Source organism: Microtus oregoni, unplaced genomic scaffold (genome assembly GCF_018167655.1).
Source record: "Microtus oregoni isolate MIOR12 unplaced genomic scaffold, Mior012 000217F_ref0000251, whole genome shotgun sequence".
Lineage (NCBI taxonomy): Eukaryota > Metazoa > Chordata > Mammalia > Rodentia > Cricetidae > Microtus > Microtus oregoni.
Window position 1 is genome coordinate 86693 of NW_024544885.1, and position 26226 is coordinate 112918.

At 39.1% G+C, this 26226-nt stretch overlaps 1 protein-coding gene across 7 annotated transcripts in view; it reads right to left on the minus strand.

Moving 5' to 3' along the window:
* Nucleotides 1-3577: 3577 nt before the first annotated feature.
* LOC121445589 (glucocorticoid receptor) overlaps nt 3578-26226 on the minus strand; it is a 122738-nt gene continuing 100089 nt past the window's right edge. For 6 of the 7 annotated variants that reach the window (XM_041647735.1, XM_041647731.1, XM_041647733.1 and 3 more), the window contains exons 3-9: nt 25845-26011; nt 20550-20666; nt 17471-17746; nt 16450-16594; nt 12728-12858; nt 8739-8896; nt 3578-7650 (exon numbers count right to left, since the gene is read on the minus strand). In XM_041647735.1, coding sequence (XP_041503669.1) covers nt 7498-7650; nt 8739-8896; nt 12728-12858; nt 16450-16594; nt 17471-17746; nt 20550-20666; nt 25845-26011 — 1147 coding nt within the window. In that variant the 3' untranslated portion in view covers nt 3578-7497. The remainder of the gene's footprint in view (nt 7651-8738; nt 8897-12727; nt 12859-16449; nt 16595-17470; nt 17747-20549; nt 20667-25844; nt 26012-26226) is intronic. The other variant, XM_041647736.1, reaches the window with a different exon arrangement.

Genomic DNA, 26226 nt, shown 5'->3' on the forward strand with positions numbered 1-26226 from the left:
ATAAATGGAGAGAAACTCAAAGTGATTCCACTAAAATTAAGAAAAAGAATAGGCTGTCCACTCTTTCCATATCTATTCAATATAGTGCTCGAAGTTTTAGCTAGAGCAAAAAGACAACAAAGGAGATCAAGGAGATACGAACTGTAAAGGAAGAAGTCAAACTTTTGCTATTTGCAGATAATATGATAGTATACACTAAGTGACCAAAAAAATTCTATCAGGGAATTCCTACAGCCGATAAACACCTTCAATAATGTGTGGGGATACAAGCTTAACTAAAAAAAAAAAAATATCAGTAGCCCTCTTATATATAAACGATAAATGGACCAAGAAAGAAATCAGAGAAAAAACACCCTTTACAATAGCCTCCTAAAATAAAATAAAAAAAATTGGGGGATAACTCTAACCAAACAAGTGAAAAGAATTTTAAGTCTCTGAAGAAAGAAATCGGGGAAGAGATCAAAAAATGGAAAGATCTTCCATGGTCATGGATCAGCAGGATTAACATAGTAAAAATGATGGATCTTACCAAAAGCAATCTACAGAATCAATACATTCACCATCAGAATCCCAACACAATTCTTCACAGACCTGGAAAGAATACTCTTCATATAAAAAAGCAAAAAACCTAGGATAGTTTTTCAGTGCCAGAGAAGTTAGGTAACAAGGAAGACCCTAAGAGGGACACATAGATCTCTCAGGGAAGAGCAAACAGATGAGCTGTTCTGGCTAAACGGGGTCGGGGAGTGGGACGAAGGGAACATGAGGGATCAGGATGGTTGAGGGTGGGATGAGGGGGGAGAGTAATGAAAGAGGTATCTTGATAGAGGGGACCCTTATGGGGTTAGGGCGAAACCTGTTGCCAAGGAAACCTCCAGGAACCCACAAGAATGACCCTAGCTAAGACTCCTAGCAATAGTGGAGAGGGTACCTGAACTGGCCTTCTCCTATAATCAGATTGTTGACTATCCTAATTGTCATTAGACAGACTGCATCCTGTACCTGATGGAAACAGATGCAGAGATTCACAGCTAAACACTGGGTCAAGCATCAGGAGTCCAGTTGAGAGGGAGGAAAGATTATATGAGCAAGGGGGTGGGCACATCAAGATAATGATGGGAAAACCCACAGAGACAGCTGACTGAACTTGTGGGAGTTCACTGACTCTAGACCGAAAGCTATGGAGCCAGCATGGGATTGAACTAGGCCCTCTGGGTGATAGCTGTGTAGCTTGGTCTTTTGTAGGACCTCTAGCAGTAGGACCAGGACCTGTCTCTGACGCATGAGCTGACTCTTTGGAACCTATTCCCTATGGTAGGATATTTTTCCCAGTCGTGATGGGTGGGGGGAGTGGGAGCTTTTAGTTCACGCTTCTGTTCCTGACACTACCATTTTAAAACCTCCAGAGACTGCTGTTGCCCAGTGCGTCTACCGCTGTATCACTCAGATGATGGCCCATGGCTGAGCAGAGTGAACAGCCCTACACCAATGGGCCAGATACAGTGCTCAGCTATTTGGGCATCTGATCTGAACTAGATGAACTCCTTTGTTTAAGATTCAGTTCCAGAAAGAAGCAGAGTAAATGTTTCCTTTACCCAAGTACTATCTCATTTGAACTGTGAAACTAGAGTCTTGATGAAGCCTGTAGGCAGAGACTTTCAGGAGAAAGAAGGTACTACTGGGAGGACTTAAGCTGTTGGGAGCCACTCACAAGATGAGTCAAAGCCTACAAACGGTTAGCTGGTACAAAATGGCTCTGTATTTTCAACTTAATTTTCTTACATCCAAGGTTTAGTTTTGTTGTTGCTAAAGTAGGGCCAGATTCAACTTGCTTCAGGTTTTCGTTTGTAAACAACCTTCCTCCCCAGCTTAATGGTGATCTTTGCTGTGACATCTGCATCCCTTCGCCTGGAGCTTTGTTGATTTGTGTTGAGTGCTGTTAAATGACATACAGATCCCATGCATTTTTGACAAATCAAAGGGTTTTTTTGAAATCTCTCTAGAGTTTGTTTTTTACCCTCAATCTCCCCAGGAATCCAAAAATAAATGATTAGCCCTGAAAACATACACAAGTCCCATTGTATAGACCGAGCAGGTCATATTTACATTTATTTAGGAATGATTACACGCATGCACTTGTGCATGTCTAACAACACTTAATGAAGAAAGGAGGCCATAAATTTGAAGAAGGGCAAGAAAAGTTAATACGGGAGAGTTTGATGGAGGAAGAAGGGGGAAATGATGCAACTATAATATCAAAAAATATATTTAAAAACTGATATAGAAACAAACAGGATTGCTTCCCTTGTATATGTGAGAATAAAAATACCACTTTATAGGGCTGCAAGGATTAAGATAATATATTGAGTAAGTGATCAATGAAGCAGTAGACAAATGAAAAGTAGAAAACATCAGCTGTCTGAGAGGATGCCAGAGCCTTGCTATCTGACACCGGGTAAAGGGCTTCATTCCAGAGGTTTCCATTGTAACTCTGGGCTACTAGCATCTCTTGTCCTCACTTATTTGCTGATTAAAGATTGACTGGTATAGTACATGTAAGGTACTCTACAGAAACTGCTTTGTAGTTGACAGAAAATGGTACAGCAAGCATGGGTATGGGTGGTTGGTTTGGCTTACTAAGAACACTCATTCTTACACATGGTATCTGAGTGGGAATACCTAGAACACTCCCATGTAAACAAGCTGGTTGTAGACAACATTCCTGTAACCCCAGCACTGCAGGGCAGACAGGCAGACCCTGGGAGCTCACCAGCCAGTCAGTCTACTGAACTAGTGAGATTAAGAGTCACTGACAGACCTTGTCTCTAGGGAATAAGGCAGAGAGCAATCGAGGAAGACACCAGTGCTTTCTTCCGGCTTCCACATGTGCATGAAAAGTGCAGACACTGGCACCCATCAAGGGGATCTGTACTGCACCTGGGCCTCCCAATCTCAGTCTTCAGCACTTCATATATTTATATAATAGGCATGCAGTCAATAGTTGGGATATATTAGATAAAGAAAATTTGCTTTTTCAGTTAGCATGCTTCTAGTGATCGCAGTATCCTGTGGAAAGGTATGGAAAACATGAGCTGATGTTTGGGGAGACACCAAATAGATAGGCTGGCTGGATGGCTTAGCACTTCCACAGGCTTTATCTCCTGGATGTACATTTGCTGTGGATACTTATTTGCATTTCTTAGAGAAAGTGTGGATTTTAAATTAGGTTACTAATTTTTCTCTTAGATAACATTTATTTACATAAAAGTGTCATCTTTGGGGATAAAGACTGTTACATTTGAAGCAATTACAGGAATCAGTTTCTCCTGCATTTAATATCCTGAGAAATCATAAGCACATGAGCACTGGAAACATGGGTAAGACAACCTTTAGAGTTTCTGGCATCAGGGTTAAGCTCATTTTGAACAAATGTCATTTTCCTGTGCACACACTTGCTGTCACATTGGCCTCTAAATGTCCATCTTAAGTCCTAAAATGGGAACGCTGCTGCCAGTGGAATGAGAACAAACAAGGGGTTGTGACTACGTAGTTCTAGGAAAGCATGTTGGGAGCCACATAATGAAAAAGCAGATATTTTTATTATGATGTTTATCCATATTTGGCATTGCTGTAAATGGCTGACTAACATTTACTGCCAATTCAGTACAAATGTGTGGTTTGGTAATACCAGAACAGCAAATTTAAATGAAAAATAAAAGTTAAACATTTCCACACAAAATTTTACAGTCTGACATTTCACTGTGTAGGTAAAAAGACAGGTTTAAACTACAGGTTATTCAGCAAGAATAAAAAACTACAGCTTGTATTTTTAAACGGGAGTCACTGGTTTTTAATTTTTACACATTTAAAAATTACTGTGATAAAAATAATGAAAAAGCTCCTTAATAATGCCATACACAGTATAATATAGATTTGTCCCCATTATATAGCATTTGTTTAATATACAAAATAGAATATTGACACACTGAAATCTATATGTAGTTAAGCAGGTTATTTAGAAGGGTATTTTTATACAGCCATTTTTCAGAAAATAAAATCCTTTCAGGCATGTTCTAGACAGAAGCCAACCCTTTCCTTAAAACCTGGTCATCACTTCTGATGGACCAGGCTGACTGAAAGTCTGGAAAATGAGAAAACTTCCATCTGAAGTGGTTTGCAGTGTCTCCTGAACACTTTTATTCCGCCTTCTAACACTGAAACCAGGCACATAAGAAACACATTCAACTACAGCTTATTGTTGGGGTGACCAACCAAGATCTAAAGCTCAATGAAGGCTACCATGATCCTTGAATGTTGACAGAGCCAAGCTTAATAGCATGATTCATCCCACGGTGCTATGGTCTCACAGTACAGAAGAGGGAGAAACACTGAGACCAGTGTCCAACTGTAATTCCCATCCCTGTCCTGGCCCTACTCTGCAGTGCTGGGGAGGCTGGCTTTTCCACATGCTCACCAAGTTCACCCTGCGCTCATCGTCAAGGATTCCACACACTAAACATGCCCCTGTCCCTCTGGTGGGGGGGGGGTCTCACTTGTTGTTTTGTCTTCCCTTCCCTTCCCCAAGCTTCCTGTCTTCTCATTTCTGCTTATACAATATCCCAAGTCAATGCCTAAAATATCCACAATGTCCCTTTTTGTCCTACCAGTAATTAAGGATACTTTTTAAGATCTGTTGAGTCATGTAGGCATTTCACCAACTATCACTGAAGTTCCTATGAATCTAAATAGTTTGTAATGGTATGAAACCACACACAGAAATTGAAGCTGCTCTCAAACAGGACCACAGCCTTCTCACTAATACTCAATCAGGATAGATTTCTTCCTTCCCACACAGGGAAGGAACACAGCTCTTTATCCATTTCATGGAAAGCTTCTTATATTAGTTTTATGAATGTCTGCTGCCTCTGTTACTAACAAAGCACACAGATCTTTTCCTTTTTCTTTTTGGAGCTGTAATTCTTTTGAGAGTCAAGCTGGTTGGGACTAAAAATAGATTTATGTGTGATGTGCTTTCTGGCTTTAACTATATAACATTCCATAAATGTACAATAATCTATTTTTGAGAAGCTCATTTTGAAACTTAACACTGTCATTGATAATATTCAAGTGGTATTTCTTAGGCACCATAAATTTCACATCCAGCTGGGTTACAATTACCTTAAAGTAATCTGAGACCAATTGAAACCATTAAAAAGTGAACATTCCCTTTTAGGAGGATTCAAAAAGCAAAGGATTACACTTTTTTATTAAATAATTTCTGCAAAATACTGGAAAAAAAACAACATTCAAAAAGCATTCAAAGAAAACATAAACATGTCCTCATTTTACTTGGAAATAAACTATTGTAGGATGGAAAGGATTAGTGTATTATTGGTGACCTATGGGATTCTGTAGTATTTACATATTGCTGGTACCTCTATTCATATTATTGCCAAACTTCTAAAGCCTCTGTTTCTGTTAACCCGTGGGGAGGTCACATGTAAAAGTAACCCTGTTACTAGATGGTGCCTATCACTACATAAGCACCACCTTTCTGTCTTTATGTATGTTAGCGCAAGGGGAGATGTAATAAACTAACCCTGCACTGACAGGGTCATGGTTGGATAAGGATAGTTAGAATGGGAGGTGGGGAATTAGTTCCCTATGATCTGACTGGGTCAAAGCTTCAACAACCCCCATTGCACACAGGGCCAGTCTCCATCTCCCTCTTCCTAGCTTAGAGCAAACCGGTTTTGACTTCTGAGAACACTGAAGCCTGTACGGATGCTCTCACACACTATACATCATATAGGATATCCATCAACATTTCTTTGACCCCTACAAAAAATATATAACATGTCATGATAAAACAATCTCATCTAAAAATCATTCTTATTTTACACTATACAGCTATTTTACAATCATTTTAATAAATTGCATGTAAAGCTGCAGTAGCCCTTCCCTTCCCAGATTAGTGAATACCAATATGATATATATCTGAAACTATAACTAAATATAAAAATATATTAGAAGTTCCATATTTTTAATATTAGATTTTCAGTTTTCTATTACACAAATAATTTGGCCACCTTAAGTAGAAATCAAATTTTTTGTGGCTTAGTAAGTGTGTTAAGCTTTGATTTTACAGAAAGTTGGTAAGGTGCACACAGAAAGGGCTACCACAGCTTCTGGTTTGTTTACATGATAATTCTCAGTGTGAAGGTCACAAGACTGTGTTATGCTATGGCACATGTAGGGATGTCTAGCTGGACAAACATGGATGCCTGACATTCAGTTCTAAAAACAAAAATCAGTAGCTGATTTTCCTGAACCACCAGGAAAGCTAGACCAATCGGTGACAGGTGGGGTGTGAAAATGGGTGTCTAGCCATTCTTCCATATTAGAGATCAGTTGGGGGAAGTTAATGACAGAAGTTACTTGGTCTGATTTTTAAAAAAAAAATCTCTCAGTCTTGTCACATGATCTGGAAACATAAATTTTAAGATGTTACACAAACCACTCCAGAAGGTCCTGAAAGAGTTGATTGACAAACTTTTTGCCATCTCGACACTGTAGAGATGGAACATTAGGTGTACACTGGGCCTTTCGGTAGGTGCTGTCTTACAGTCAGTCTTCTGTGACCGTCTCCACGGTTTCCTCAGCGGTCACTGTACTAGGTAGGTGCTCTACACCATTTAGGACGGTAATCTGCACAACCTATCTAATTCTCCATGGAAGCAGATATATACAAAATAAGAGCTTTTGACAGGAATACTGGAGATCTGAGTCAATTTGTGTGGTCTTCTGACAGCTAAGTGCCATCAGGGTAGAAGCACCAACCCATTTTCACACAGAGGATTAATGTTTAGAGTTTAGGAAAGCTATGGACTAGCTGCCCATCTTAAACAGCTGTACAATAACTTGAATACAAAAATTATTTAAGAAAAAACGAGCAAGCATAGTTCACTGAATATAAAGGAAAATTGTTAAAACCAGACAGTAATAGCTATAAAAGGCACAACTTCCCTTTTCTGATATACACGTGTAAACTTTTTTCATGTTTCCATGCATAAATCTCAAAAAATGCTATCTTAACTATACATGGGAAAAATACACCAAGAGAAAGTCTAGAAGTTTTATCCAGCCAACTGAAAGTCTGAGCAGAAAGCTGATCACATGGACTCTGGGCACTGGTGGTTTAGGTGCGATCCTTCCCCAGAGTGGAGACAGTGCACACGCCTCCACGGAACTGTCTTTAGTTTCTGTGATACACCAACCAATACACTTCACTGTCTGCTTTCCCATCACTCAGAGTGATGGCTCAACTGCTTGTGTTGCCGAGTCTTGGCCCTCTATAAACCACATGTAGTGCGTATTCAAACAAAACAAGACAAAAACAAAAAGAACAACAAAACATCTACAAGACAAATTGATAAGTTTGTACAGTAAAAGCTATAAATTCAACTTTCTTTAAGGCAACCTTTCTTAGTAAGGCAGTCATTTCTGATGAAACAGAAGCTTTTTGATATTTCCATTTGTGTATTTTGGTATCTGATTAGTGATGATTTCAGCTAACATCTCTGGGAATTCAATACTCATGGACTTATCCAAAAACGTCTGGAAGCAGTAGGTAAGGAGGTTCTCGACCACCTGCAAGAGAAGACACAGTACCCATGAGGCTTCGGACCACAGCAGTGGGAGGGGCTTGTATCTGCTGCCCTTTTTACCCCCAAGGCTTAACTTTCATTTTTTCCTTTTTATTGAAAATAGATTCTTTCCTCATACAGTATACCCTAATTATAGCTTCCCCTTCCTCTGTTCTTCCCAGTTCCTCCTCCTCTTCCCTCAGATCCATTTCCTTCTGTCTCCCATTAGGAGAGAACAGGTGTCTAAGAGATAATAATAAATGATAACAAAATAAAATCTAATAAGACAAAAATAAATTATCACATTGGAGTTGAATGAGACAAACAAACAAAAGAAAAGAGCCCAAGAGAAGGAACAAGATTCTGGGACACACTTGTTAACTCACTCAGGAACCCCATAATAAACACTGAACTAAAGCCATAATCTATAATGCAGAGGACCTGGTGCAGATTGTGTTCATGCTCTGTTGGTCTTTTTAAAATCTGACCTAAAATATACTTATCTTTATTGGAATTCCCCAGAGAAGAAAAATCATTTAAAACCAGACATTTTACATTTCTTAAATCAGGAATGAAAGCCTGATGCCTGTCATCCCAGCACTTAGGACACTGAGGCGGCAGGATCAAGGAAGATTGTGAGTTCGAGGCCTGTCTGGACTAGTACTGAATATAGGAAGATGAAACCAGCATAATTTAATAGCTCCTTTGTGTAGGAAAATCTACTTTAAAAATGGTGCTATTAAGCTCTGTAATATGGTGTTTTCACGGAAATGACTAGAATAGTAACACTTAAGAGAAATGTGTACAAAACTGAAGTTTACAAAGTTAACGTGAATCATCACTGAAATATATAAACTGAGGGGGGATGACTTATTGGGGTGTGTAGTACTAATTAAGATATACCTCATGTCCCACAAAATTCTTATGTTTCTCTCTGACTCTGGGTTTTTGAGACAGGATCTGTCTTCTACAGCCTGACTGTCCTGGAGCTCAGAGATCTACCTCAGCCTTTGCTGTGATTAAAGGCCTGTGCACCACACCCAGCCCATGTTTCTCTTTTTGTGCTCTTTTGGCTTTGTGTTTGATACTTACATCATGCATGGAGTCCAAAAGTTTTGTCAGTTGATAAAAGCGCTGCCAGTTCTGACTGGAGTTTCCTTCCCTTTTGACAATGGCCTTTCCTAGCTCTTTGATATAGGTCATTCGAATCTCATCAAATAACTCTTGGCTCTTGAGACCTTCCTTAGGAACTAAAAGGTAAGATGAAGCCAGTTAAAAAATTGCCTTGCTGTACCTTGTCATGCACCAAGTAGGACATTTCATGCATACTTCAGTGTTACAATGCACTTTCAATGCATCCAAAACCCCATGCACTTTCCAAGGACTGGATGGAGGACCACAGCAAAGTGGAATAGGGCAATGAGAACTGGGGGTCATAACCATGGGTAAGCCAATTATTGTCTATCTTATTAAATGTGAGCTGGTGATGAAAAGCCTGTTTTGAAGATGAAACGATAATTGATGATATAGTTAACTTTGGCTGGTATTCTTCACTTTCAATTAGCTCTATTTCCAGATAGAAGGATTTAGAAACAACTTTTATCCCACTAGCTACATGCTGAGCATTTGTATCATACAATGAGTTAATTAGAACTTTAAATTTAGCATGTAACATCAAAATGTGTTAGCATACTCAAATTTTATGATTCTTTATAAGAGGAAAGATGGTCTTTACTTTGTCATAGTCTACATACAGCCCTTCCTAGGGAGCAAATATCTGTTTCTGTGTGCTTTTAAGAACTAACCATACTTCAAGAAATCTGGATTGTAATATTGGGGTATTTTTTATTTTCCTATCACTCTTCAATACTCATTGCTACTAAGGGCTGATCATGGGCATTTACTCTTGTGGAGTTATAACTTCTGTAGATGGCTAAATTTCTCAGTGTGCTCTCACGAATACTGCTGTGCTAACAATGGTTAGGGGCAGTAAAAGTTGGGTAGTTTAATACAGAGACCCGAATCTGCAGCCTCCAGATTTCAGGTTAGGTGCTGTGTAATCCATGACTGCTGATGCCAGACGGCAGACTGAGTAGCTGAGACAGAAATGACCATGCTGTAGACATGTGCTGCTGCCTTTGAAGAAGTTCGCTACCTCAGATATTATGCAGTGTCACACATCCTTTTACTTCAGCTAGTCAATGCCTTCATTCAGTACTTCTGTAAATACCATAAAGTTGGTTTTTTAAATCCAGTTTAAAATTATCCTTCCAGCATTTAGTCCATCTCCATTTTTACTGAAACTATGGATATATTTGAATTTATTTGGGCTCCATTTACCTGGCATCTCTTATCATGTCCCCTTGCGTCCCTCTTGCCTCTAAGCTCCTATCCTTCACTTCTTATTGTCTTGCTAGCACCTTCCCTGTGCCCACAAAAGCTGGCAATGTGCATATTCTAGTTGTCATCCTTGAAATGAGTGTCCACGCTTACCAGATCCTCCTCTAGGTTTATTATGTGATTCTTTTGTATTTTAGTTGTTTTTAACCCACAAGGATATATTCTGTTATTTTATATATAGGCAAATGTCAGTTTAAATCTATGCATTCCCCACTACCTTAATCCTTTATTCCTTAACAAACATGAGTTACTTTCCTTCAGCCTAAGTGAGAGTCCCTGGTGGCCAGCATTTTCACCCTGGCTTCTGGAGGAGACAGGCATTTTTTGGCTGTCTATATTCACAGTGCTTGTTGACAGAGCTGGTTAGAACCTGCCTTGTCTCTGACTTCCTCTCCTCAGCATGGCTCTCCTTTGTTCCCTTCTAACTTGGCCTCTTTTTGCACCTTCTGATTTTTTTTTTTTAAATTTAAGAAATCGGAAAAGCACAAAGGATGTCAACAAGACAGCAATCCATTTTTCAGTCACAGTCATATTTGATTATCAGAATAATTGTTTTGTGCACGTTACATCAGAGACACCTGAGGATGGAAACACTCCATTTACAACCTTACTGTACCAGCTGAGTTAGTAGCTACTGAAATACACCAGGACAGGGCTGTCTAAAGACACATTAGAGAGTGTGCTAATGATTTCCAAGCTGGAGAGTTTAAAATCAAATCTTACACAGCCTTCCATTTCAGTTTTTTTTTCCCATAAAGGGAGCTGTTTAAATACTGTATTGACAAGAAAACCTAAACCAGACCCGATTCATTGTTAGTTATCATGTTCAGTGTCCTCCGTTTCCTTGGCTTCACAACTCTCTCTTGTACTGCATCCTTTCCCCTTATCCTGGATTTTGTTTTTTCATATGAAGTTGAGTTTTGATCTTTCAAGATCAGTAAACAAGTGTGTTGGGATTTTAATGGGGACTGCATTCAATCTGTAGATTGCTTTGGTGGGATAGCCGTTTTTACTACGTTAATCCTACCAATTCATGAATATGGGAGTCTTTTCATCTTCTGCTATCTTTCCAATTTCTTCTTCAAAGACTCGAAATTCTTGTTGTACAGGCCTTTCACTTGCTTGGTTAGTGTTACACCAAGGTATTTTTCTATTATTTCAGGCTACTGTAAAGGGTGTTTATTCCCTGATTTCTTTCTCAGCCCATTTATTGCTTGTAGACAGGAGGGCTACCGATATTTTTGAGTTAATCTTGTTTCCTGTCTTGACTAAAGGTGTTTATCAGCTGTAGGAGTTCCCTGATAGAGTTTTTGGGATCACTTATGTACACTATCACATCATCTGTGAATAATGATACTTTAACTTCTTCCTTTTCAATCTGTATCCCTTTGGTTTCCTTTGGTTTTCTTACTGCTCTAGCTAGACCTTCAAGTACTACTGAATAGATATGGAGAGAGTGGAGTCTTATTCCTGATTTTAGTGGAACTGCTTTAAGTTTCTCTTTATTTAATTTGATGATGGGATCCCTCTTAAGAGATTAGCATCTTTTCTTTTAATTGTGTATGTCTAAGGTTTATTGATGTCTTTTCTTAGCACAATAGCCTATTTCTTTTCAGTGATGAATAATATACCATTATTGGATATATCAATTTATCCATTCACCTACTGGAGGATATCTCATTGCTCCCAGGTTTTGTCAAATATAAACAGCTTGGCTATAATATTCTTATTGACATAATTTTTCAATTACTTTGTGTACTGATCAAGCAGTTGCTACAAATGGTGAGACTATTTTGGTTTTATAGAAAACTGCATAACTGTCTTCTGAAATGACCGTTCTACTCTGCAGTTCTTTGAGCAACAAAGGAGAAGTCCTTTGCTCTGTGTCCTCGCCAGTATTTGGTGGGCTCACTACTCTGAATTGGTGCATTCTAGACAGGTCCTTGCAGTATGTGACAGGCAGCACCGTGTCATGCTGACTTTCTGTCTTTATCTCCTATAATAAGGGTTCTTTGCATATTCTCAGTCTTTACAAACTGGGTTGTTGATTTTCTTGTTGATGTTGAAGAGTTCCTTATATATTTTAGAGAATGTCACGTAAGACCATTCTTTTATTACTTATTCATGATGTCAAATAACTAATATAGACAAGAGCCTTCATATTTTTTTTGGATTTTTCTAGCTTGGTTATTTTTGCTAGATGAAAGCAATTTCATTAAAGTCTAAATGTCAGTAGTCTTGTTTAAACTTTTGGTTGATTTGACAAACGGTTGTTTTAGTTTTCTAGGCAATTCCCACACATAGCAGTACTCATTATTTAAGTCCAAACAATAATGCAATATGAAACAATTATTGTTGGCATCCTTTTCTAACATAGTGATGTACTAAAGATGGAAGGGTGGAAAGAAAGACAGTTCTACACAGGTTTTAGTCAACTGAGATCTAGGCAGATCCCACCCCTATTTCTACAATACCTATTTATCTTATTAACATCAGTAACACTTAACATATATACACTACTCACTTCTTACCTTTCTGAAAACCATCTGACTAGCAAAACACAGTAGAACTGGTATAATTACTCTAACAGATACACAAAACAATAGGTTTAAAACTTCCACACCCCATGCGTTTGCCATATTTAGACATGACTCTTAGAAGTGAGTAGGTGGTCCACCAACCTGAGGAGAGAAGCAGTAAGGTTTTCATACAGAGATACTCTTCATAGGATACCTGCAGTCTTTGTAACTCAGAGGATACATACAGCATTTGTTTACATTGTTCATACATGCAGGGTAGAGTCATTCTCTGCCTGTGAGACAAAATAAAAGTGTGAGTTAGAAAGAAAAAGTGCTAGTCTAAAATAACAGCTCAAGTTTGGTTTGGTTTTCAAATTTATGAACTCACGAGTGAAAGCATACCTGTTGCTAGCGATAATCCCCTGGAGAACTAGAATGGTGGAGAACAAGAGACTATTCAGTAATACCCCTTTATACTACAGACACGAGGATTTTGTTGTTTTAGAAATGTGAATACTTTGCTATTAGAACTCATTAAGCTATAGAATTCTGGAATGCCTAGCATACTTTATTAATGAATCATTAGGATTCAGTTATTTTTACATATTTTCTAGTCTGCTTATTTCTTTTAATTTATTTTTTGAGATTATAATATAATCCACATTCCCCAATATTCTCCTTCAAATTGACAGTCTCTTTTTGCATTAGTAGTTGTTACAAACATGTATATTTATTTATATTCCTAAATACACAAGTACGACATACTCAGTATGCAGGCTGTCACTGTGTATATACTTCCAGGGCTGACTAGTCACATTGGATAACTAATTGGTGTGCTCTTCCCTGGGAAGACTATTTCTCCTGCTCTCAGCATCCCTTGGTTGCCTGTAGCTCTTTGTGTAGGGTTGAGTTCTTGTAAGATTTTCTTCATCCATGTGAACATATCTATTGTTGAGCTCCTGTTTAGGCAAGGGTACTAGTTTTCTTTATAAATGGCAGATATTATTTTATTTTCTTTAGCATTTAGAGTTATTACCAGTTACTCTTTTAAATCAACATTTCGCATCTGACTATAATCAGATTTACAACATAGTTTTTGATCTTATTATTAAAAATCAGAAGCCCCTCTGATGAATAGTAGTTCATCCTAAAATCAGTTATGTATGACGGTTATGCTAAGGGGCAGTATTGGCACTTGTCACTCTCTTGGTCTTCCATCTTATCTTTTGAGACAGTTTCTTACTGAACCTGGAGCTTACGTATAGGCTACGCTGTCTGGCCAGAAATCCCCAGGGATCCTCCTGTCTGTAATTCCCTAGTGTGTGTCTCCATGACCTGTAAGCAGCTAAAGGACAGGGGCCATTTCTATATTCTGATGGAGTTATGGGTGAAGCCCAGTTGGGAGAATGCTTTGCCTGGCACTGCACTCAGGCTCACCCCCATCCCCTTCCCTCTACCCAGACTAGGAATGTTATGCATTATTGTTTATCTCTAATACACAATGGCTATTTCTTGGCCCTAGAACAAAATCAAACATCTGTTTCATGGACTAGACGATTTTGTTTGGCCATTATTCACTCCCCTAAACACCACCACACCCTTGAGGGCCTTCTTTCAATTCCTCACCTGTGCCAAGCTCACTTCCATTCCTCACACTTGTTCCTTCTGCCGTGAATGCCCTAAACTTTCACAGGGTTTGGTTTTTTCTTTTTCTTTTGTACAGTGAATAATTAGCTACTCAAGCCCTCCGGGTTCCAAAAACTCCATCATCTGCACCCCGCCCCGCCACACTATTCATTTCGTCTACTATTTTATTTTGCGTTTTTATAATACTGCTTGGCACTTGATAAGTACCACTACTTATAATATGGCAGGAGAAAATGACAAGTACCACCAGTGGGGAGACAATATCTGGGATGATTAACTGCTTCAGCTAGGATTTTTTTCCTACTACTTTCCAGCTATTGGGAAGTCTCTGCTGTACCTTCTGAGATGTGTGTCCCAGAAATAACCCAGCAGTAGCTCAAAGAAGAGGGTTCTGGATTCAAGGTTACCTCATAACAATGGCTCTGACATACTCCCTAAAAATCTCTCCTTAAAAATACCTCGGTTATCTCATCTGGTCCCCACTAAACATGTAAGATAAAACAGGAGCTTAACTGTGTCATTGCTCCAGCCTCTCCCATTTAATGTTTAGCTCAAACAGACGCACTTCTGTAACTCCTACACTTTTTATTTCTTTTTTTAAAATCTGGTACATACAGTAAGGAATGCTTGCTATGCACAACCTCTTTAGGATGTCCCAAATACTCTCCAATTCCCTTTTCTCTGACTCTTCTACGCATTAGTCAGCATTGGGTCCTGAACTCACTGCTCTTCTGGATACCTGTCAGGTGGTCATTGTCATCACATGCATTGTACCTGAATGATGGTGTGCTGATGGAGCTTTATGGTCTCACTACTTCTGGGAGGAACTCCTAGAAGAATCTATAAATAGACAATAAAGGATAATCTCTATTTTCTTCAGAGAATACCCCCTGGACTCTGTGTATGAACTCATACGCATTCTAGGAAAGGACAAGTCACTGGCACAAAGGCAAGTGATAGAAAACAGAGAGCAAAAGCAAAAACCTCTGGGAGAGGTTATATTTGGTCTTACATGAACTAACACGGTGTGTTTGAGGAATGACTAGTTAAAGTGTCAATAGAAAGTGAGGATTGGGTGGTGGCGCACGCCTTTAATCCCAGCACTCGGGAGGCAGAGGCAGGCGGATCTCTGTGAGTTTGAGGCCAGACTGGTCTATAAAGTGAGTGCCAAGGCAGCCAAGACTGTTACAGAGAGAAACCCTGTTTCAAAAACAAAACAAAACAAAACACAAACCAGTGATAAACATAGCTGCATGAGCAGCAGTCATAAGCACAGATACTGGCATAGGCCTAAAGGATAAGACAATGGCTGAGTTATGAAACTGATGAGTTGTGATAGGTCTTCAGTTAAAAAAAATCACCATATTATGTTTCCTCATACTTTTTTCTTTTTTTAGACAGGGTCTCACGTGGCCCAGGCTGGCCTCAGACTTGCTAGGAGCTAAGAATAATCAAAAAATTCTAATATTCCTATGTCCATTTCTTCAGTGCGAAGATTATAGGTATACACATTGCACCCAGTTTATGCTGTGCTGGGGACATACACACTAGACAAACACTTTACCACTTGAGCTACACCCTGAGCACAGTTGTTGCAATCTAGGGCATAGAGGTTCTAAGCCTTGCCATGCAAACCGTTACCTCTTGTCTCCATGTCTGTAGCACTTCACATCTACTTAGTGGGCACATTCTTATTGTTTTTACAGGCTCCACATGAATTTTCTCATACTCATTTTGTCTTCTTGATTAGGGTTATATAAATTAAAGAAATAGTACAATAAGATTATTGTTATCATTGTTACTTGCCACACTGTATTGACATCAAGACTCCAGAGATGCCTAAGCTATAAAGTGTTTTTGTTTTTTGTTTGTTTGATTTTTAAACCATGGTTATCTATTATGTAGCTTTGGCTGTCCTGAACTCAGTATGTAGCCCAGGCTGGCCTGGAACTCGCAGAGATCCACTTGCCTCTGCCACGGGGAGATGTGGGTTATTAACGGGGTGCCCTACCACATCCTGCTGGAGCAAAGGCATTTGTAAATGTTATCTCAAGACAGTAATAATGGGACATTTGCACATCATCTTAGAATTGCTCTACCTTCCACTGACTGACAAACAAGGCTGCTTCAAGTCTGTCTAGATCCTAGAGAGCTGGTGGGATTGACTCAGGACCACATCATTATGATAACCCAATGGGAACATCAGCTGCGGAAAATACAGTATGAATGTAACTTACTCATTAATAATCAGATCAGGAGCAAAGCACAGCAGATTTGCACTTGCTTGTCTGTATGATCTCCAGCCCAGGGCAAATGCCATCAGAAACATCCATGAGTACTGCAGGAGGGTCATTTGGTCATCCAGGTGTAAGTTTCGGAACCCTAAATTGGAAACACTCTAGTTGATCAGTTGGCCTTGTTTGGGGGGGGGTGTGACCTTTAACAGATAGCATCTGTCAGATCAACACCTAGACACTCAGAACTTTTAAATGGTTTAACAAAATGTATGAATAGCTTGGATTTTTGTCACTTTTGCTTATTTAAATATATACAAAGTATATGGTAAAAGAGAAAGCCAAGAGTCTTAGCTTAGTATATTTCTTAATGGATTCAAACTTTAAAATTCCCTGCTACCTATCTTGTGTCCTTTGCCAAAACGGTGGGGGTGATGGGTGCTTAGGTCACTTAGTCTTCCTCTACCTCTGTAGCCATAAACTTGCCAATCCCACCACCTGTAAAGTCAGGGCTGAGCTTGACACCGAATTCCACTACACCAAAATTCCAACATGAAACTTGTGCTTAAAACTGCCTTACAATTAGATGAAAAATTATATTCAGCATGTGATGTTTCATTTAATGAAAAGTGAAAATGATTTTGCATTAGTAATTTTTGACAAATTCAACACACCCACTTTATCATTTTCAAAAGCAACAAACAAAATGAATGGGGTTTTCAAATGTTCTCCTCCAGGTGTCATAGTGAAGATATACGATCTTATCTAAAATGAAATGCTATGGGTGTCCAAATGGTGTCTATAGATCTCTCATTTGTCCTTATGAGTAAGAGAAACAAGATTTTCTGTGTGATTAGGGTGATATAAATTCTAAAGAGCCCTAGAACAGCTGTATTTTTTTGAGGGGGGGGGGTGACCCCAGGGTCTTGTGCATGGTAAGCAAATGGCATACCACTGAGTAATATACCAAGCCCAAGCCAGAATGCCTTTTTTCATTCTGTACTCCTGCCATCCTGTGTCTTACCTGGTATTGCCTTGGCCCATTTCACTGCTGCAATCACTTGGCGGCCACCTAACATGTTGAGCGTGTTCATGATTCTCCAGGCTGAGTCTGGAACAGAGCTGTCGTAGCCTGCATACAACACCTCAGGTTCAATCACCTCCAGCAGTGACACCAGGGTAGGGGTGAGCTGCGGCAATGTCGCAGGAACTACTGTTTTGTTAGAATTTTCAGAAGTCTCTTGTGCGGCTCCTGCAGTGGCTTGCTGAATCCCTTTTATTTTTTTCTTTGTTTTTCGAGCTGTGGATATTGGGAAAAATAGAAATGTACTGAATCAACTTTGTAGCCCAAACTTTCCAATTATAAGAGGGGTTTGATTTCTGAAACTATTATTGAAAGAAGTAAAACTATTTTTAAGTTTTTGGCATATGTGGTAGTTTGAATATAAATGCCCCCATAATTTTATAGGGAGTGGCACTATCAGGTGGTGTGGCTTTGAGGTCTTTTGCTTCATCTTCTCTCAGTGTCACAGTAGACTTCCTGTTGCTTGTAAGATGTAGGACTCTCAGCTACTACTCCAGCACCATGTCTGCCTGCCTGCTGCCTTGCTGAACTATATGCCAGCCCCAATTAAATGTTTTCTTTAGAAGAGTTACCATGGTCATGTTGTCTCTTCACAGCAATAGAAACCTTAAGACAGCATGTATCTGTGAATGTTTGTTATGCACAAGTGTGAGTGTGGTGTATGTATGCATGTGTATGGGGAGAAAACACATATGCAGAGAGAGGTTGGGTGTCCAACTCTCACTCCCCACCTTGTTCTTTTTGAGGCAGGCTCTCTCACTGAAGTGGGAGCCAGACTAGCAGCGAGTGAACCCAGATATCCTCCTGTACCCACCCTATCTCCCAAAGTGCTGGGTTTAACAGGCAGGGGCATAACCATGCCTGGCTTTTTATGTGGGTAATGGGACCCAAACGTGGATCTCCATGTTTGCCTAGCAGGTGATCTTACCCAGTGAGCCCTCTCTCTAGCTCCAGAATTTTTTATTAGTAATTATGATGGCATGGAAACGGAGAAATTTTGTTTCTAAAAGGGAAAGATCCATTGGAATTCACTCCCATAATTTGTTTCCCCTAAAAGTGAGCCAGTAGTCTACTGTTGGCCTTAAACTTCTGATTCTAACTCCTAAGTGCTAGATTATTTTTATTCTCATTTTTATTAATTCATCCAGAATTTCATACAATGTATTTTGATGATATTCACTCCCTTTTCTAACTCCTCCCAGATCTACACCCTCTTCCCCACTCTGTTCTCACTATTATCTTTTAAGGCCCATCAAGTACAATGTGTGCTGTCCATTCACTCTTGGAGAGGGGTGACCTGTCAGGGGCTACACTCAATATCTACTTGGCTAGGGTGTGGGATTCTGTGCCCATTCCCCTCTCCATGCTGAGATTTGGCTTGAGCTTGCCCAGGTCTTGTGCATGCTGCCATAACAGCTGTTAGTTCTTATGTGCAGCTGTCTGCCACATCTTGTAGCACTGTTTCTTGTAGTCATCCACTGCCTCGACTCTTACAGTCTTTTCCACCCTCTCTTCTGCAATGATCCCTGAGTCTTGGGAGGAAGAAGTTTGCTATAGGTCTGCCATCTAGGACTAAGCATTTTGCATTGAATACAAATATACACTTGAATTAATTTTTGTAACCATTATAATTTCAAGAAACAGGCAACCATCATTTTATTTAAAGCAGTGTTTAATGTGTTAGTACTTGGCTGTCCATTTTAAACAACTTGGATGGACTTAAAGCTTTGGGATGGTCTGAAGGGCCTGGACTTTATATTTAGCAGCACACTCTATGGAAGGTAGCATTAGGAGTCTCTTCCATAAAGAGAACGAGCTGAATACCATTCTTTCAATAGCAACATCTTTCATTTAAATTAGTGCTACTCTTACTTCTTTGGTCTCTCAATATAAGATTAATCTTTTTTTAAAGGTTTCTTTTCATTTTTAATTATTCATATATGTTTATGTCTGAAAAGGGTATGAGTACATGATTGCATATCAGATCCTCTGGAATTGAGTTACAGGCAGCTGCGAGTCAAATGTGGGTTTTGGGAAGTGAACTTGATTCCTCTGCCACTGATCCATTTCTCCAGCCCAAAGACTAGTCTTTGTCATTATTGCTTATTTAATTCCTGCTCATTGTCTATATTTACAGTTCGGTCTACAGCTTCCAGGATGACTTCCCTAACCTTCAGGACAGAATTTGATGGCCTTCCCTCTTGATCCTGTAACATTATTCCTTTTGTGGCATGCCAGGCTATTTTGTGGTTGACTTTGTGCCTAAATAGAAAGTAAGCTGCTCAAACTCAGGCACTGAATTTGGATTCTCTTTCTACTTGCTGAGTATTTGTTAAATGAAGAACCCTAATAACAGTGAACACTAATGTGAGTTATAAGACACCACTTTTCAGCGTTTGCTACTTCAACTACAGCAAAATCCCAAACTTTTCCAGAGGAAAGTTTCTAAGTGAGATTAAGTGTTGATTATATAACTTGTTATATAAACACGGATATCAAATTCTAACTTACAAGTAGTTTTAGTTTCTTTTATACTTAAACCACAAAACCATCCACTAATGCCTTAATTTTTTTGTAGAGTTGTAATAAAACATACATTTCAAGTAAAAGGTGTGCTTTTTTTTAAATGCCAAAGAAAGAGAGGAACATGAAATAGATCTCATACACAATACTTTTTCAACCTTAGGGAATGGTTTTAAAAAGGAGTAAGGAGAATGAAAACAAACTTGCTTCAAGTTATGTAATTTTCAGTATTATATAATTTCTTTAATATATACTCTGGCTGTCCTAAATTCAATGTATATAACAAAATTGAAGAATTAATACATAAATGATATGATCATGGAAAAAATCCAAAATGTTATACAATATATTTTATTGGACAATAATATAACATTATGCTAATTAAGCATGTATAAACTGAGTTCATTAAGTGATTACATCTGCTTGCTTTTATAAAAATCAAAGTGATCAGTTTTCATGTGGTAGCTAGACAGTTCCTTTTAGGTATCTCCTTTACCTTCAAGGTTCATTCCAGCCTGAAGACATTTTCGATAGCGGCATGCTGGGCAGTTTTTTCTTCGAATTTTATCAATGATACAATCATTTCTTCCAGCACAAAGATAATTGTGCTGTCCTAAAAGAGACAAAAGGGGCATCGTTAAAATTACACAGATCTATAAGGGTATTTTTTTATGAAGAGCCTAGTCTCTGTTTTTATTTTGAGCAAAATGTGATCAAGATACAAAGTCCCTGACTAAGGAAAGCAGTGAAGTAGGAAGGTATCATCACTGTGCTTGTCTACATGAAATCCAGTTAAGAGAACTTGTTCTGTTCAACAAATTTCAGAGTTAATTAAAACCAGCCTTACTAAGGCATTTCATAGGTAGATGTGTACAAATCGTAAATATACTTTAAGAGACAGAACTGTATTTTGTAAGCCCTGTGCCAAAAGTCAGCACTTTAAAACTGCTTATATAGTTCCTTTAACAGTTACAGATGGCGTCTGCAATGTCTGGGATTGCTTTATTACTATTTCTGACATTATTGTTGACGTGACTAAAGAGAAAGCAGGCTTAAAAATATTTGGGAATGCCTATGAAAAAATGAATTTAATAAACATACCTTCACATGTAGGCAAAATGTCTTCCTTTTTTTTTTTTTGAGACAGGGTCTTTCTGTGTAGCTTAGGAGCCTGTCTTGGAACTCACTCTGTAGATCAGTCTGGCTACAAACTCACAGAGATCTACCTGCCTCTGCCTCCCGAGTGCTAGGATTAAAGACGTGCTATACCACCGCCTGGCTTTCTTCCCAATTTTAAATGAAGTGAAATGTTACAAATTGCTAACAACTGGTTACATAAATCACAAACTATGAAAGCTCACAAAGATTAATATGCTTTTAGAATATAAGGATGTTTGGAGTCACCTGTGGCCTCAAATGCTGACTGAAAATAGTGCTAGCATCTAAATTTTCTGGTAGCCAGTATTGAAGAACTGTCATTCTCTCCTGTCAAAAAATTTCAAAGAACATTAAAAAGGAAAAGACTAAACGTGTTTCTGTCTTCCATGTCCACATTCTCCTTGTCCTCTTGAAAGGCGGAGGGAGTAGAAATTTCCTACCTAATACTTGACTGTTCACATAGACATATCAATAACTGACATTCCATGTTCCTTATGCTAGATGGGATGGCAAGATGTTGAGAAAGGAAGGACATTTCTCATCATATTTAAAGAAATGCAATGTCAGCTCACCAGGCTGAACGTATCTAGTCCTGGTTTCTAATAAGAGGCTTCTTTTTCTTTAATGACTAGGCAACTTAAAACTTGGATTAAAAAGTATTTTGTTTTCCTGATATGATAAATCATGATGCTCTTTTAAATACGAGTTTGGAGTACACAGTTAACTATCAGTTAGTTAACTGATGAGGCTACAGAGCTGACTATGGCTACATATCTCGCTTTATTTCAGGACTACTCTTCCATGCCAAATATCTGTGCTCTCTGACATCCTTTCTGTATTATGTAAGCTTCCTGGCTTCTTGGACACAAAATGGAAGAACTAACCCAATAAAATCCTATTATATAGGACTGAAGAGATAGCTCAGCAGTTAAGAGCACTTGCTGCTCTGGCACAGGACCTGAGTTCAGTTCCCAGCATCCACTTGGGAGCAGCTCACAACTGTCTAACTGCAGTTCCTAGTAACCGGATGTCTCTGGCCTCAGCAGGTACCAGACATGTACATGGTGTTCACACAGGCAGACATTCATATGCATAAAATAAAACTAAATCCTTCTTAAAAATCCCATCATGCAGCAAAAGGAAAAAAAAAAACCTGCACAGATTGCATGCACAGCTGAAACAGTAAAATTTCACCCCTTAAGTACATCTCCCTATCACGGTCTTGCAGAATCTCCCCACACTAGTATTCTGCAGTTATGGGAGAAATTCCTTCTAGAGTAGAAGAGAGCCATTGTTTGTTTTCTATCAGCTAAAAGGCTCAGCTATGCATTTTCTGCTGATATTGATTTCTTTGTCCAGGGTATAGTGTAGTGTGACTCTTCACCATAGGCTCAGGTTATCATAATAAAAGTACGATGTTCAACTGGTCGATTCCTTCTTTATTATAAAACAAGGGATTGGAACTGGTGTTCAATATCTCACAAGGAATGAACATGCACTACTAATAGTAATTTAACAACCATCTCTTTAAGACAGGTATCTGGAGTTCCTGTTTTCTGCTACCTGGTAAATATCCTTTTAATTTCTCAATACCAAGTGAAGAGCCTTGAGATCGCCGAAGCCTCTCAATACTGCTGGTACTGGTACTTTTGGCTGAAATTTACTTTTAGCATGTGTCTGTGGCTTGCTGTTAATGATAGGAGTAGCAGTCAGACTAAAAGATACCTGACGTTTCTGTCTCCTGATACACAGTAATGTAGTCCCTTCCCAAATCATGCTAAGCTGACTTCTGTGACCAATAAAATATTTCATAGATCAAACTGGTATGGAAATAGGAACACAACAAAGGTCATGTAAAATATGCAGACTACAAACTGTCCTGGGATTAAATGTAATGCAATCTGATCAGGTTAAATTTCTCAGTAGCAGTATGGTCCATTGGGGTGCCAAAAAAATAAAAAATATAAAAATCCTGTTCTTGAAAACATTAACCTTTTGGAGTTTGTTCTCTGATGAAGTGTTGGAAAGTTTGTAAATCTCAGAGGTAATTATGCAAATATTGTGTTCAACACACCAGAAGTTACTCAGTGCATGGCAGCAATTAGTTAAATCTCTTGTTCATTACTTTTATTTCAGCATCCACCTATATTATAAACTGGCAGGTGTCAGAGGCTTGTCATACGTGTCTTTGAGAGTCAATGTCCTGACGCAAACACTTTACCTGGAGACCACTGTTGGAATCCCAGCTATGCCACTTCAACTCTTCAAACCTGACTGTTCCTCTGTCGGACATAGATCCTATTAGGATATAAGTGCTCACAGGGCCATAACTGTTTTGGTATGTGTGTATTTCACATGTGGAAAATGAAGTCATTGATAACTGTCTACCTTATGTTAACAATAAATTTAGATACTGTGGGTAAAATGACATTTAAAAAAAACCGGACTGGCAGGGTAGAGGAGAATAGAAAACAATGGAGAACTCCCAGGATCTTAAATTCCAAAACAAAATATCGTGCCCAGCGGTGGTGGCACACACTTTAATCCCAGTAGTTGGGAGGAAGAAGCAGGCAAATCTCAAGTTCAAGGCCAGCTTGGTCTATGCTAGTTCCAGGACAGGCCAGTTCTGTTACAGAGAAACCCTGTCTTGAAAAACCAAAAAGAAAAATAGAAAGAAATAAAGAAAATATTTACTCTCAATACATCTTAATACATCTTATATAAATAATAAGTGCTTAAAACTTACTCATATTTATATTTGGGTATTTATAATATCAATATGGAGGTTAAATATAATTTTTAGTATGTGTTAAAATGTGATGTTAAATATATAATATACCTGTCTTTTAAGGAAGAAATGCTACAAACTGTGTATAGGGATTTTACAAGTCTAGATAAAGATTTGAGTTAGAGTACCAAAGTGTATAGAATTTTAGAGCTGGGAAGTGCATTTGAGAACACTAAAATTCAAATAAAGGAGGAAAGAGAGCCAACTAATATACCCATTACACATTTAAAGGTTTTCTTGCTAATCATGGAATCTAGCCACCATACTCTGCTGAAATAATTAAATAATAAACATTTCTTAAAAAATAGTGCAGCTAATACTATTTTTTTTTACCTAAAAATAAGTGAAAGAGTTAGTTTTAAATAAGAATTAAGAACAGTGCACTGTAGTGATATTATATTTCAGAGGTTAATTTAGTTTTATTTTCTGGTTTAATTCCATTAAGAATTTAACTTTTAGGAATGGTATATAAACTATCTCTAATACTAATCTTTCTCTCTGGGTTGTGTACCCACCAGCACAAGGCCATCCTGTATCATTTTTACAGTGCAGTCACCCTCTTTAAAACATCACTGTTCTAGACTACCTCTGTATGATAATCTCTGTACTTGGAATTGTTAATTCGGACTTTATTAAGTGGACCCTGACCTCCCTGAAGGCAGATCAAGTCATAATGGTATTTATAGTACTTAGCATGACCTCTTATTAGCAGAGACCTCCCATTTCCTAGTGTCACTCATTTTTTGTCTGACGGGGGGAGCTGGCAGCTTTGAAACCCACTTGCTTATGGGGAATGGAAAGCCGCTGCTGTCTGACTGTTCAGACTCAGCAGACTGTCAGCTCACGTAGCAGTATTCCTCACAGTGTCTTCCTCAGTTCTCTCTCAGACTGAACTTTCAGCAGTTTATTCTATTTCTTTTATTTTTTTTATTTTATTTTTTTTCCGTTTTTTTTATTGAGAAAAGGAAAAAAAAAACAAGTTTCCACCTCCTCCCAGCCTCCCATTTCCCTCCCCCTCCTCCCACCCTTCTCCCCCTCACCCCACTCCTCTGCCCCTCCCCCCACTCCTCTCCCCTTCCCTCTCCAGTCCAAAGAGCAGTCAGGGTTCCCTGCCCTGTGGTAAGTCCTAGGTCCTCCCCTCTCCGTCCATTCCTAGGAAGGTGAACATCCAAACTGGCTAGGCTCCCACAAAGCCAGCACATTATGTAGGTTCAAAACCCCGTGCCATTGTCCTTGGCTTCTCATCAGCCCTCATTGTTTGCCATGCTCAGAGAGTCCAGTTTTATCCCATGCTTTTTCAATCACAGTCCAGCTGGCCTTGGTGAGCTCCCAATAGATCAGCTCCACTGTTGGCAAGAGACTTGAACCTAGAGGGGCTCCCAGATGCCCAAGCCGAGGTCCCCAGTTAGTTCCTTGGGCAGCTGAGGATAGGGAACCTGAAATGACCCTATCCTATAGCAATACTGACGAATATCTTGCATATCATCATAGAACCTTCATCTGGTGATGGATGGAGATAGAGACAGAGACCCACACTGGAGCACTGGACTGAGCTCCCAAGGTCCCAATGAGGAGCAAAAGGAGGGAGAACATGAGCAGAGAAGTCAGGACCACGAGGGGTGCACCCACCCACTGAGACAGTGGAGCTAATCTATTGGGAGTTTATTCTATTTCTGCTCCTTCCTCCTGTCCTTCCCCTTCCCAATGGAGGACATAAGAGGCGCCATGCTTGGCCCTAAATGGATGTCTAGCTTTGGTGGACTTTGCATACAATGGACAGTCCAAAATGTACTGTGAGAAACAGAAACAAAACAGAGCAGAAATGAAACTCTTCAAAACACACACTACCTTCCACTGCTCTTTTGAAGAAGACTTTACAGCTCCCACATGTCAACACGCCGTAATGGCATCCCGAAGCTTCATCAGAACACACCAGGCAGAGCTTGGGAGGTGGTCCCGCTGCTGTTGAGGAGCTAGATGGAGGAGAGCTCACATCTGGTCGCATTCCAGGGCTAAAGGAAGAGGAGAAACAGTGTCATGACTGCCACCACTATGAAAGGAATAGCAGCATATATTTCTTTTACCTTTTTATTCCACGTTAGTAAGTTCCCAATGAATTGTCTTTTAAGTACTAACAGGCATCAGAATGCCCTATCTAAATATATTTAAACACATATTATTTTTCTACATAAAATATGAAATGCAGGAACTGGCAAGACTGCTAAGT